Source organism: Columba livia, chromosome 19, assembly GCF_036013475.1.
Source record: "Columba livia isolate bColLiv1 breed racing homer chromosome 19, bColLiv1.pat.W.v2, whole genome shotgun sequence".
In the NCBI taxonomy this organism is placed as follows: Eukaryota; Metazoa; Chordata; class Aves; order Columbiformes; family Columbidae; genus Columba; species Columba livia.
The window spans coordinates 4115638-4130141 of record NC_088620.1 but is presented as its reverse complement, the minus strand read 5'-3'; the positions used below and the strand labels follow the sequence as shown (position 1 = coordinate 4130141).

General features: G+C 43.9%; 1 protein-coding gene across 4 annotated transcripts in view; it reads right to left on the bottom strand.

The window, feature by feature from the left end:
* AK8 (adenylate kinase 8) overlaps positions 1 to 14504 on the bottom strand; it is a 70666-nt gene that overhangs the window by 1037 nt on the left and 55125 nt on the right. For all 4 annotated transcript variants that reach the window (XM_065035747.1, XM_065035746.1, XM_065035748.1 and 1 more), the window contains one exon: positions 2077 to 2157. In XM_065035747.1, the coding sequence (XP_064891819.1) occupies positions 2077 to 2157 (81 nt within the window). The remainder of the gene's footprint in view (positions 1 to 2076; positions 2158 to 14504) is intronic.

Here is a 14504-nt window from a genome sequence, read left to right as displayed (position 1 = left end):
ACCCCTCAGTCTCCTCTTGTCCAGCTCCAGAGCCCCAGCTCCCTCAGCCTTTCCTCACACGGGAGATGCTCCACTCCCTTCAGCATCTTGGTGGCTGCGCTGGACTCTCTCCAGCAGTTCCCTGTCCTGCTGGAACTGAGGGGCCACAGCTGGACACAATATTCCAGGTGTGGTCTCCCCAGGGCAGAGCAGAGGGGCAGGAGAACCTCTCTGACCTACTGACCACCCCCTTCTAACCCACCCCAGGTACCATTGGCCTTCCTGGCCACAAGGGCCCAGTGCTGGCTCATGGTCACCCTGCTGTCCTCAGGATCCCCAGGTCCCTTTCTCCTACACTGCTCTCTAATAGGTCATTCCCCAACTTGTACTGGAACCTGGAAGCATCTCTTTCTACTCTAAGTTGGGGTTTTAAAACAATGATTGGAAATTTCAGGGTAAATAAGCTGCTATTCCTGCTCTCAAGAATCCTGGATACTCAAAAGCCAAGAGGTGACACAGAGAGCTGCTGCTGTTTACAGACCACACACAAGGTGTGGAGAAATCCCTGTTACGTGCTCAGTGCTCCAGGTTCAGAGGCATTTCCAGATCTGTTCTAGACCCAATCCCAAGGTAACGTGTTTTACCTGTAACATTTGATTCCTATTTAAAAAAGCCTAACCTTAAACCTTAGCATCTGTCAGAAGTCTTTGCTGGGGTTTACTGTTATGCTGACGCTGGACATTAGTCAGGAAAAATCTGTCCAACTTTGAGCACTTTCTCTACATTGAATCAGCATCCTCGAACACAGACGAACATTCTGAAGCTGTTGGGACCGATGCAAACCCGAGGAGAGCGGCAGAGACCCCGTGTCTCCGCACAGAACTGCGTTACAGCTCCAGCTGCTGCTGTGATGTGGACACCGAGTTCACTCCAGGTGAGCGTTACTGAGAGCACAGCCACCCTCCTCAGCACGCTGCAGCCAGCCGTGCACGGCTAATGCTGAGGATTAGATCCAGCATCTAAAACAATTCAATTCACAAGGAATTTCGAAGGAATAAAACCCAGAGTTTGGAAGGAGGAAGCGTGTTAACTGGAGCAGATACTGAACAGGCTAATCCTAATGATAAGAAATGCAAAGATGTGTGAATGATTTGCTTCATACTGTTCATTTCTTCTGAACAACTGCATCACTTATTACTGAAACAAAGAGAACAGTTACAGCAAATCACTATTGCTGTCACGAGATAATGTTGCACCTCAAGTGAGATGTCTGAATAATCATGTATCACTTCGGGACAAATCCAGTATTTATGGCCTTAATCTTTGAAGGTTTGGTATTTGTCTTTGACACAATAGGATGAATTTAAGATTAGAAAAGTAAAACAGTTGTTTAAAATTTAAGTGTGAGGGATCATAACAATAGAGCACAAGTGAAGTTGCAAATCCACGCCAATTCCAGCAGGTATTTAGGAAGATATTTCGTTGTTACTTGTTCCACGACAAACAAGGGTGGAGAAGACAGAAAACTGTGAGGGTCTCGGGTGAAACAAGGTGGTGCGGCTGCCGGTGAGCGGAACTGCCACATTGGAGACACCCATCTCACAGTGACCCGGCGACTCGAACGAGTTTGCTCTGCTGGGCAGGAAATATGTGAATATCTCACAGCAGACAGAACCATCACAGGAGCTGGCGAAGTAAAATGCGGCAAGTTTTCCATTTTCCCCAGTTGGGAAGCCTTCGAAATCCCCATGGGAACGTCTGAAACCCACCCGCATTTAGGCTAGGTTTCAGTCGTCTTCCCTCAGCGTTACTTTGCCAACCAATTCGGTCACCATTAAAATACTAGAGCTGAGCTACTTGCTACTGTAGATTTCACACTCCGAGATTTTAAAACGCCCTATTCTGAGAACAGGAGCTTCCTGCGGCAGGTTGGGGGTTGGTGCTCGAGGAGCTATGAAAGTTTTACCTTTTCTTTTAAGAAGTCCCTAAGCAAGAGTACAATATTCCTGCATTTCTTTAGATTTCTGTGAAGTCTATCTGTGCTTTCATCTCACTGACAGTCTTGAAAAGCGTTAAACATGAGACAGGAGTGCTCACCTTTCCCCGGTGACGGGATCAGTCCTCCGTTGAGACAGTCGTTCCATGATGGATTCATAGGGGAGATTAAAGAAAAATACCCTACGGAGAACAAAACAATTAAGTGCATTAACACCCTGAGAACATCACTTGTGACCTTAGAGTATGAGTTAATCCTTACTCAAACGAAGAGCACACGCAAATGTGGAAGCGACAGAACCACTCAGACCTGCAGCATCAGAAAACATCAGCAGATGGACAGGACTCCTCTGGTTCTCCTCACATCTCATTCGGTCTCCAAGCTCATCAGGGCAGAAGCTCTTTGACACACGGTGTGTGTGGTGCTGTGTGCCCTGAAAGGACTTAACGGACAGTAATAGTGTGGACACCAGTGACCAAATTAGACCCAGAGCCTGGCTCAGCCTGGCTGAGCTTGCTCACAGTCCAGCTCTGACCTTCCTCTGGATCCAGTTTCTCATCTCAACCAGCAAATACAACCACAATAACATTCTGCAAAAGGTAAATAACAAATTGCTGCTGTAGAGGACAGGAAGAGCTTGTCTGCCAGTGTTATGCATTCTATCCTAATAACAGCAGGGTACAGCTCAGTGCCCACCAAAGGGGTTTCCCTCTGGCTGTTAAGATCAAAATCTGCAATTCCCATTGAGTGTGAACAAGACGTAGTTGCTCGGGATCTTAAAAAGTCGGACTCTCAGTGTCAGTGGTTCCACGCCATGAACAGCTTTTCACCAGGGGATGGAGTGGGACTTGTCAGCTCATGTCATACGGGTGATGCAAAAGCCCTGTTTTGAGTCAAGGATGCAGAACTAGCAAACAATACACAGCACTACTGACCCCAGTCACATTAGTTCATTAGAATAGTACTGTTAATTTTACATTCTGGTCCAAAAGCTCCTCAGCAGAAAATCCTTGACAAACTGCTGAGAATGAGCGGACCTACGTCCCCGGTCCCCAGCTATTGGAGGATAAAGCACATCTGGGCTAAGATCACATTAAATGATTAATTCAGAACAAAATAAAAAATAAGGCTTCCCTTGAAAACATATGAAAACAAACTTCTACCAAGCGAATACAGCCTGAAGGCTGCAAATACATTCTTCTTTATAATACACCTTCTCCTGCTGCTGCCTTCAAGGCCAGGCTTCCCGTTTCATTTCTGTCTGCCTCCCTCTAAAGATACTGTGTGCTTTAGACATTCACCAAAGGAACATTTTACACTGACGGGGTGGGATCAGACCAGATGAAAGCCTGAGCTTTACCTTGGCATGCACATAGCAGATTACTAGAATCCTTTGTAGGATTTAAAGTTATGAAAATCATCTCTCTTTTCAAATGTTTACAGATAATGACTTCTATTCACACTGTGGTAACAAAATAACAGCCGGGAATAAAACATTCAAGATCTTGGAGATTCCAAAGACAGGGAAAGAACAACAGTTTCAATGCTCTTTTATCCCTTACACTCTTAACATTTTGTTTTTCTTTGTTTCTGTTGCCCAACAACGGCACAAAAACGTGATTGTCAGAACAGGTAACATCTGATGATGTGTCTCAAGATGAATATTCTAGTAGAGAGGAACAACATTTATACAGTCATGATAATTGATACGGCTTCCTATTATATTCTGAAATAAACAAAACCACTAAAGGATTATAACCTGGCATATCAAGAAAGCTTGTCGTAATTCATAGTTACTAACTCAAAAAGTATTATGGTATTTGAAACAGAAGAGCCTAAAAAACTCCACTTAAAAAGCTGCCAACAAAATGAACTCTGAAAGCCTTGTCTGAGATTCCCTTCTTTTTTATACAAGATGCTTCTTATTATCCAGTGTGGTGTCACCATTAAAGAAGAGTGTGGGGGGAAGATGTGGAAGAGTATAGACATCCCTGCTAATATGTTGCTTGGTTTTTTTCTTTATTTATTTTTTCCACATGCACTGTATAATGGCACACACAGAATATACTGTACAACAGCACAAACTCCTCATCCAATGGTCCTTCCAGTGGGAGGCGGGATGCCCTACCCTGCCATACCGCACATCTACAGATGAGAGGAAACATCACTCCCCGGGGCTGTCAGTTTAAAATCCTTCAGAAGCAGGAAAAAGAAAAAGATTAAGGGAAAAACCACTGACAGAACTACCGTCTAGACTTAAAATACTCCCAATTAGAAAGCTTTATTATCATTTTGAAGGAGACACATACCACACACAGCCTATTATGCAGCCCCAGGAGGTTTACTCACATGAGTAACACTGATCTACACACATGCGCTCTCTGTGAAGTGTTGGCCTTGGGTGTATGATCCACCTCCTGCAGCTACTCCTGGTACTTCTGAGCAACATTTTGCCTGTGTCCCTCTCTCAGGCTCCTGTGACTCTGACCACATAACAAACTCAGTCCTCCCTCTGTCCAGGGAACGTGTTTGTTGGATTTCTCGTGGAAATCCTCATAAGAGAGCGAGCTGCACCCATGACCCAGATCCAGCATTTAGAGCAGCAACTGGTACAACTCCCTGTGAGCACCAGATTCATCTCCAAGCAGAGCTTGGTCCCATTCACATACCAAACACATTTTGTTTTTCAGATAAACTCATCCTCTGTAAAGCTCGCTTTAGGAATCAGCCAGGCTTTGTATGTTGTAATGTGTCACAACTTCTATCAACGGGAAATATGAAACAGATGTCATCAGAATCGGTAGACAGGGAGGCGAGGAAACACAGCTTCATATCAAAGTAGACTACATTATACCGCTAGATTAGCATCTCGCGCAGCTTCTCTTGCGGAGTTGGCAAGCTGTTCGTTCGGCTCCGCAACAGGTGAACCCCGTCAATCAGCCACAACGCGAGGGGCGCACGGGGGGACGCTCCGAGCAGCCTCTGCTCAGCACCACGGGCTCAGCACCACTCTAAACTTGATTTTTTAAAATTATTTTTCAATAGCTAATTGTATATATATAGCGTTACATATATAGTTTCTTTTTCTTTTGCTATCCAGTGTCCTTTCGATGATTCACATGTTGAGAAGCCTGACTCTCCTCCGTAGTCCTAATCAGACCCATGTTTTCCATCTGTTCTCTCATGGTGATGCAAGTTAGACTGAAATATCACCTTCATCAACTTCTTCACAGCACAGACCATCCACATAATCTTTTGCCATACACAATTTAGAGAATACGAGATAATGCACTCCCTCTTGTGACTCTCTTCTTTTTGAGAGGTGAGATACCTTACACTTACTGCTTGAGTATTCCCAAATTAACTAAAATGATGTGGTTTATGTTCAAATTCAAGTTTTTGTTGGAGTTTCCTGTTCATGCACTCCTGAGTTGTGTCATAACTAAAAACCACCGGCAGCCCATTACAAACTGGTGCTCTGTGGGATGTGACTCGGTAGACCCTCTCGGCCCAGGTCTCTGAGGACAAATGTCCCCGCGTGGTGACATCGCTGGTAAATGCAGGACTGAAGGCAAGTGATTCGTAAGCAATGCTCTGTCCTCTCTGCTTTGTTCTCTCTCCCAGGAGAGGGATGTGAGGGAAGGTCCGGTCCCGTCAGCCGGCTTTCACAGATAATAAAACTGGGAACACAAATGTTAATAGGAAAAAAAACCACCAGTGTCAGAATCCTCCCTCTGCCTCATTGTACTTGACATCACTTATCTAATCTAGTACAGCTTTCAGATACATTAGAGAGATTAAATTCCAGCAAATTAATAACATTGATGACACCTTCACTGTGTACCCAGTCAAATGAGAACTAGTCGCCTTTGGATGACAATGAAATATATAGGGCCTCTAACAGCTGGAATATAATATTGTTTTCCTACCGGCTATCTGGCATTCCAAAACAGTGTTCCAATCACTTCTGGCTATTCAGACAGCATCATCTAAGATCTTAGAGGTGACCAGGGCATCCTGATGCTTCCCTTCACAGAGAGAGGAGAAGGTAAAAGTGTGGGTGGTAGAAGTTTCATCTCACACCCAATCATGAGACAGCAGGACAACCATACAGTAAGCAAAGAAATGGGTTTTGCCCTACGCAACAGTATTCATCTAATTCCGAACTGCATTTGTTCCAGAGGACAACCAACCTAGTTAACCCAAGTCATTAACAATTGACAGTGCTCAGAGTTGTCCTCGAGAGGGATTTTTTGGTGGTGGTTTTCCTGTTTTATGGAAATAACGTCACTGATTCAAAGCGCCTGTAATGGAGAATGATGAGTGTTGCCGTGAGAAGAGCAAATGCCGAGTGCCTGAGTTCTGATGTGACTGAGCTGGGGACGAAGGGACGTTCCTCCTGCAGACTGACAGTCACTGGCCAGGACTGCTCTATGGACTGACAGTCACCGGCCAGGACAGCTCTATGGACTGACAGTCACTGGCCAGGACAGCTCTATGGACTGACAGTCACCGGCCAGGACTGCTCTATGGACTGACAGTCACCGGCCAGGACGGCTCTGCAGCCATTCCAGCTGCTGTACATCTCCACAGAACTAAAGCTCTGCCTGTAAGCCACGGCCTTCCATCGCTTTGGCCCTGTAATTTAAACACAGCTGACCTAGATGGATCCAGGTGTTTACCGTTCCAGACCTGAACTATTTACTTAGGTGAGATTCTCATCCTTGGCATTTCCCATTATGTGAAGATGCTCTGGATTGACGTTGGCGGAGGGGAGCCCAAAGCCAAGCCCTTTTTGTAAAATTATTGTCTGTGAAATTTGACCTATACCATTCAATCTAATTAATTTCATACCTGGTTTTCATTTAAAGATGAAAAGTAATGCAATGTGATATCTGAGACAGAATCCTGACTCCCTAGCTGGCTTTTAAGAACAGACACTACTGACCTGCTTGTGGCTACACCAGGGCCAGATCAAGCCTTGTAATTAAGTTATGATGCTTGACTTAAAAAAAACCCCACAAAACCCAAAAAAAACACAACACCAAACAACACTGGGACACTTTTAACATAGCATTTAAACTTTTGAGTTGAAACTGCAACTTTAAAAATAGTAAGCTATTAATCTTTTTCCCATTTTCTTGACTCCTATATTTCTTCTCCCTCGTAGCAGGTACCAGCTGCCATGTTCCCATTCTTCACGCTCTGCACTCTGCAAAAAAAAAGAGGCCCCTGCTGGCCAATTCTTGTTTAAAATTGTACATAATTGATAGTGGCAAATCTACCCCAGCTGTGTCTAAAACCTCTCCAGGGGCAAGAAAAACACTCTCTGTGACTGTCATTAACTACTAAATTAGCAAGTGCTCCTGGCAGTTTACAACATACCACATCAGTCTGCTTTAAAAAAATAGTAATAATAATAATAATGTGAAGATCAGATGCTTGTGTGGTCTCAAAGTTGCAGCAAACTTTGCTGGTGGAACTTTGACAGAAGCCCAGCTAAATCAGGGCCAAAGAGAATAGGGAAGAGAGAGCAAGAGGGAGTGAAAGAGAGAGAGAAAGGAGAGGAGGGGACACGAAGTGACCCTCTTTTCCCAGCAGACAAATAGAAAATGTCAAACTCAAGGCTAGAAAATGGAGCCTTTCAAAAGGCACAGAAGACCTTACTCAATATGGAGATATCAATACGGTGTTACCTGATGCTATGGCACAATTCCCCATGGAAAATAACTCTCCTGGAGGACTTAGTTCTGGCAAACGCAACGGCTATGATTTTTGTAATTGAGATGTAAAGCTGGAGGAGAGATGAGGCTGTTGAAGTGTATGGATGCCGTAGATCTCTAAGAGGCCACCACAGGTAAAATCCTTATGTGATCATTGGCACAAACACAAGCTCCTCCCTTTGGTTCATAAACCAGCCAAAGCAGGCGGAGAAGGAAATAACACCGTTCTCACAAAAGGATGGAAAAGCCTTGGGTGGCATTATGGACTGAACTGGCAGAGAGAGAAGTACCAGCTCTAGCAACTGTCCTGAATTTGGTTAAACTCTAAGACCCATTTTTAAAATTGACCATGTTTTTTAGTTTTAAAAGTTTCCAAAAAATGAATAAAGCTGTACAAAAGTCTGGATCATACAGGGAACACAAGCCAGACAGGGGTAGGATGGCAGGCTTGGCCAAGATACAAGAAAAATCTGCATTGCAAAAAGGTCTTTTCCTCGGGTAGTACCATTCAATTATCACAATAATATAGCAAACCAAGTGAGTGGTTCAAGTTGACAGGAATAAGGAAGTTCAGATCTGAATTCAAGTGACTAATCCCGGCTAAAACCCAGGTTATCTTGTCTTTATTGACTTCCTAGCTAGAATTACCTGACTTGGATCAATCCGTTCCCCTAAAAGATGCTCCCTTTCCTGTAGTATAATGACACCTTGCACCTGAACCCTTGGCTAAGCCTCTTCTCAAGAACTAGGGGCACAGCCACAGGATCCTGAGCCCGTTATATTTTCATTATTACATCCTGCATCCCCAAATTCCCTTTTAAAAATTAAACTGGTTACGTAGATCACATCTACCTTTTCTCCAGTTTTATTCAGTTTTCTCTCAATGTTGCCATAAACAAGGTATTTTGCCCACAAATAACCAGATTACAAACGATCTTGTGAGGTTGCACTGCTGGCTGGACATGGATCTTAGTTTACTTTCTACTCTAAATACTCCTTCTGTATGTCTCTGCAATGGATGAAATGATCCTTATCTCTTATTTATGGAAGGAGCTGCTGGGAATTTTTATTCACTCATGTCTTTCAAATTCTGGGATATCTTCTGATGAAAGGTGCTTAACTCTATTTTGGGAAGTTATTTCACCCTCTAGGTTTTGACCGTAAGGGAAAACACATTGCATAAACACTAAAACACAGGTTAATTGGCACAAGCGTTTTGCTCGTTGAGCTCCTATACTGATTCATGTGACAACAAGCTATTTCCAGACACCGGATTTTTCTTTTCAAATGGATGCATTTCTGTCGAATAACCACAAAAGGCAGCTAAGTGGGGCACTATTCCCAGGACGTGGCTTCTGGCCAGGGGAGCAAGATGAACAACATCCTTGGTAGCTGCAGATGTTCCTTCTCTTCCCCAGCAGTGCCGGGTAATGACTCTTAGATGTTTTCCACCCACCAGTTTGATGTGCTCAGCCTCCAACAGCCCAGCCGGGGTCCCTCCTGCATCCCACCCCACAACCTGGTATCTCAGCAGCATCCCAGCAGGTGCCACAGCAGCTTTCGCAGGGGGAACAGGGGTAGCCCTGCCGGGTAGCACTCTCAGGCTGTTTCATTGAACAACGGGCTGGATCTCGAGCTGGGATCAAGCAAAGGGCATCACGCAGATTTACACCAGTGAAGAGCCCCAGGACTTTTGGCAGCGAGAGCCGTTCCACAGGACAGCGGGCTGAAAAGCTCCCGGCTGCGCAAGTGTTACACAGCACAGCGTACACAGAGCAAATTTTTCATACTAGTGGCTTCAAGGCGTTTTTAAAGCCTCTTTTGAGAAGGCAATATTAACTCTTTCCATATGTAATAAGCGGCTTGGATGCATTAGTACCTCCAGTCAAAACCGCTTTACATTTCTCCCCTCATTTTCATTCTTTGCCTCCTCCTTACTCTCAGCTGTTATTCCAGCATCTTTGCATTCCCCCTGGAGTTCATTCCAGCAGTGCTTTACGAATCACAGAATAAGATGGCAGCCAGCGCCGCTTTAGAGTCGTGGGGCTGGCACGTTTTCCACGATCCGCAGGGTTAATCAAACCCCATCTCAGATAATCGAAAGCCTCGGCAGCCCCGGAGGCCCGAGGTCAGGAACCTGAAGCCGCTTCCCCAAACGCAGGCAGGTTTCCTCAGGTGCTGGCAGCATCCCCTGCAATAATGAGATTCTGCAAAGCAAATCTGGAGTGGAGCAAGAACTCCAGGGTTAAGCACTAGCAAACTCATTTCAGAACTGCTGCCTTCACCACCCGCCTGCAGCTTTTCCCCAGCACTTTCTGCACCTGACAAGGAAACCCAGAATTGCTTCCTTACTAAATAAACCGAATCAAATTTATAGTAAATGATATTAATCTTAAGCGTTCCTATAAAATGCTACATTAAACTCCCCCCACCTCCATCACTTAAGCGCTGACTGTTGTTGTTGGTAGGATATTTGGTATATAAAATAAAATGAAGAACTGACACCAAAAAAGTGTATGATTTGGGGGCAAGGGGAGGGAATAAAAGAATGGATTAAAATGTGTCATTTTATATATGTGTCAAAGGAAACCAAATTCATAATAGGGAATAAAAATTCCCTGTTTAAATACTGTCAAATAAATCCTCAAATGTAATAGGGTTCACTTCTGGGGAAAAGAAAACTAAATCTGATTAAATATTAATGTGGCGTAGTATTAATTAAGAGAGAAAAAAGTCCATCAAGAGAACCCCAATATGTTTACTGTGTCCCCAGGAAGCTGGAAAATTTCACAATCAAGTGTGTAAATGTTCTAAAAAAGGGTCCTGAATATTTTATGAATATTTGTCATAAAACAGAAATAATAACCACTGTGCAGAGCTATTAGAATTAATATTTATGCTGCCCGCCATGAAATATTCATGGGGACAGAGAAAGGGGGGCCCATAAGACAAGAATTAATTTACATTGGGCTTGGTTTACCCGCTGGCTTGATGTTTAAAGACGGGTTGACAAGGCTCCATATGAATCCGTCAGTCACTTGCAGCAGTAGGTGGGGTGAAGGCAGGGGAGGCGGGGGGAGCCGGGTCCAAGCTGCTGACAGCTCACAGATTGAGTTTCTGACAGCCCTTAAAAAACCTAAACGGCCCCCCACCTTTTTTTCCTTCTTCCATTGCCCAAGGCGCTCTGTACTGCCACCGTTCATCCGATCTCCCCTTCCATCTGCTGAAATTAAGGAATTAATGAGCGCTATACACTTTACAGCGGGCCCCAGGAATGTTTACTGGTGATTAAATTATAATGCAGCCAAGCTGTATAATTCATGAACCAATTAAAGGAAGTGTTAGTTGATTTGATGGGATGAGGACGTACAAAAAGCATTTAACTAATAGGGAACCGTGGGCTGCCGGTCGCTTTGGCTTTCTCGGATTACGCGGCTAATTGCTCTGCTTTATAGGGCTGTCACAGATAGCCATACATATTTCATTGTTCTCAAATACTTCAATTGTTTGCTTTCGTGTTGCTGCTGTAATATGTAGAAGCCCAGCCAAACTTCAGTGTAGTTAAAGCACTACTCTGCAAAAGCAGGTTGCTCCGGGAGGAGGGAGGAATGAGAGGGGCAGGAGGAGCAGGCTGGCTGACAAAGGAGTAACTTAAAGCCTCCGAGTTAAATGTCACTCAGCAATTACATGATTAAAAGGTGCAACATATGATAGTCTTTTGTTTTACAACTTTTTGGACACTAATATTCTATGCTGACTTCACCGCAGAGAAAATATTGGTGCGCTAAACCGCGTTGTTTTTTAATACCGAGGAGTGAAAGAAGGTGGTGGAGAGGGAAGTAAGTTCAAAAAAATCCAGCAGGGAGGAGCGAGATTGCCGTGGTTATCAAGAATAATACATCGCGTTTTAACTTACATGGTTCGATATTCTAAAATACACGAGAGATGAAGGAGGCTGATTTCCCACCTGGGAGAATGCTCGGTGTCTAATTCAGAGCTGCCGAGTCGTGCTAGCTACTCATCCCAACAGCTTCGGCTTATTACACAAGGAATGGGGGAATTTCCCATTCCTGCTGTTTTACAAAGCACTCCCCCCCAGCTGACGGGCCACAGGATTTGATGAAATGAATCTTCTCGATTTGAAGAGGCCTATCAGTCAAGTTACTCCTGTCCTCACTCTCAAACAGGCACATTTTCTAGCAGTGAAATCCCAAACGCATATACACAAGTACATATATTGCTGAAGAAATTAGTTACTATCAGATAAACATCACAAACTTGTAGTTAGACCCTGAAGTCTATTGAATAGCAAACAAGCTAGGTAAATATGTTATTTCTGTAGCTCAGTGATGAAGCCCGCGAACTTCTGTGGGTCCCTGATGGGTATAAATTCACCCACCTGAGGAACACTGTGGTAAATCTTGACCTCCTGTCTAATTCAGAGCTTTACATTTCCAAGTGTTGTACAAACACCAACTCAATGACTTTCAAGTGATCCTATTATGTAAAGCTTATAATCTGGTTCATCCCTTTCCTCACACCCGCTCCCTCCAGGATTTGGCTTCGGAAAGCAATCCCTGCGGAACGTCCTCACTGATGCTTCTCCTCCTCACATCTCCATCCTCCACTGCAGAGCATGAAATCCCCTCTCCAAACCTGCCCACTCCAGAGAAACTAGGTGCGCTGGTCTGCCAGAAGCAAAACTCTGTGCAAAACCACACCAGTTTTAAGAAAGGCTTTGTTAGGTAGGGGCAGCCAACAGCTGGTGTTCAGGATAACTCTTCAAAACAGGCCAGCTTCACTTTGACAGGCCATTTATGAACCATCTCCCAGCCAAGCCACAACACTCAACTACAAAAACCCATCTCTGCCCTCCTCTTTGAACCACCCTCCTTTGTATAAAGAATTATACCAAAGCGGAAAAGCAGAATCCCTTTGTGGTCCAGAACTACTCTATATTTTGTTTGCCCTTGGCTTCTGGGTGGAGTAATGCAAAACTTTGGCTTAAGACATTAGTTGAATAGGCAGCCTCCAAAATAAGGGATGATGACACCAGTTACAGAGCAGGAAAACTTGCCATTAACCCACTGTGTGGTTAAGTAAAATGGAAATTGGATTGCCTGTTCGAGAAAAGAGAAAGGTTAAATCGTCTGGGAGATAAAGTTGATCCTAAACTCCCCTAAGTGGACAGTGCCCAGGATCTGAAACCTGACTAGCCAGATAATCATCTGGACAGTTATACACCCAGTTGAAAGCCAACGTGTGATCTTGGTAGGCTTTGAATCATCCCGTTGTTGGATTAAATACATCTACAATTTGGTGAAATTAATACAATTAAACACAATTATGACACCTGGGACAACAACAAAGTGTGTGTGTCCGTGTAGATGAGCTGAGCGCCCTCGCACACTGATCCCAGATGGGAGCTGCGTTGGCGTGGGGAAAAAGTGGAGGCTCAGGAATCACTTTCTGCCAATGATTGCTAAGAAAAAACATCAGAACTTGGCAATGTCAAGAAATCAGAGGCGCTGCAGAAAGTATTTTCTTTGTTGCTTTTGAAGTGCCCTGGATACAATCAATCATATCGAAAAAAACTATATTTTGGTTCGATGTGGAAAGGGCTATTTGCATTTCAATATGTTCAACTTATCCTGCCAATAAAAACATGGAATCATGAAGAAGAGATCAGGCCACTGGAGTGAAAAACAAGAGCTGACATCCTGCAGACCTTTCAGATAAAACAGCTCCTTGCTTGTAACATTTCTGTTGACGTCCCAATATTTCTGAATGATTGGGTTTTCAAATGAGATCAGTCGGCATGCAAATGAGGAAACAGGATCAAGACATCTCCCACACCTGATTGGATGGAGAAATTATCAAAAGACCCTTTTTTCATATCAGATTTCCATCACAAAAGGTCAAACTTTCAACTCCCATTACTTTTGCTAACTGCATTTCACTGTGCCTGCCAGCTCATCGCTGCTGCTGTTTTCAGAGGAGAAAAGAGAAGTAACAAATGATTACATCTTCTCCCACATCTGTCATACAGGATGGACAAACATTTTCTAATCTTATTCTATTCTTCTCTACAGCCCTCAAAATCCTCGCAGCCGAAACATCACTTCTGGCCTGATTAGCTATTCCTAGGTTGTTTTTACTGCTCTTACAGGTTCTCTCCTTATTTTCTAGCCTACAGGCTGACAAGAGCATCAGCTGTGCTGCCAGAATGTTTGTTCTACATTTGGGTCATTTAAAATACTTTTTGATGTGTGCTTTTCTAAAATACATTTCCTCGTGTTGTCTGGCTGGACTGATGCCTAAATACCCAAGAAATGGATGTTCCAGGAAAACAAAAGACAAAGAGAGCACATAATTTCCCCTGAAATCCTCACATTTTCCTTGACAACCAACACTGCCTGACCTCCCGTAGACTTTGATCTAGTGAACATCTGATCATGGCCTGAGACTCCACAGCTTTGCCCTTCCTGCTCAAAACACTCAAATTCAGAGGACTCGCACCCCCGTGTCCAAACAGAGGAGCAGCTCAGCATCCCCAGGTCTCATCCACCACTTTTGTAGGTTTAAAGCTGAATTTTGGAGCAGAGGTAACAAGTGAGGCAAGCACGAGAAGATGAAGACATCAGTAAAAAGTGCAGGACTCAATGTATTTGTTGCTACCGGTCCCATAAAAATTGTCTCTCAACACTATTACAATCACAATATATATAACCCATCAGATTAGTACCTGGAGATTTCCACTCTTCTGATTCTCTCTGTTCTTCTTATTACTCAACAACTAAATGTTT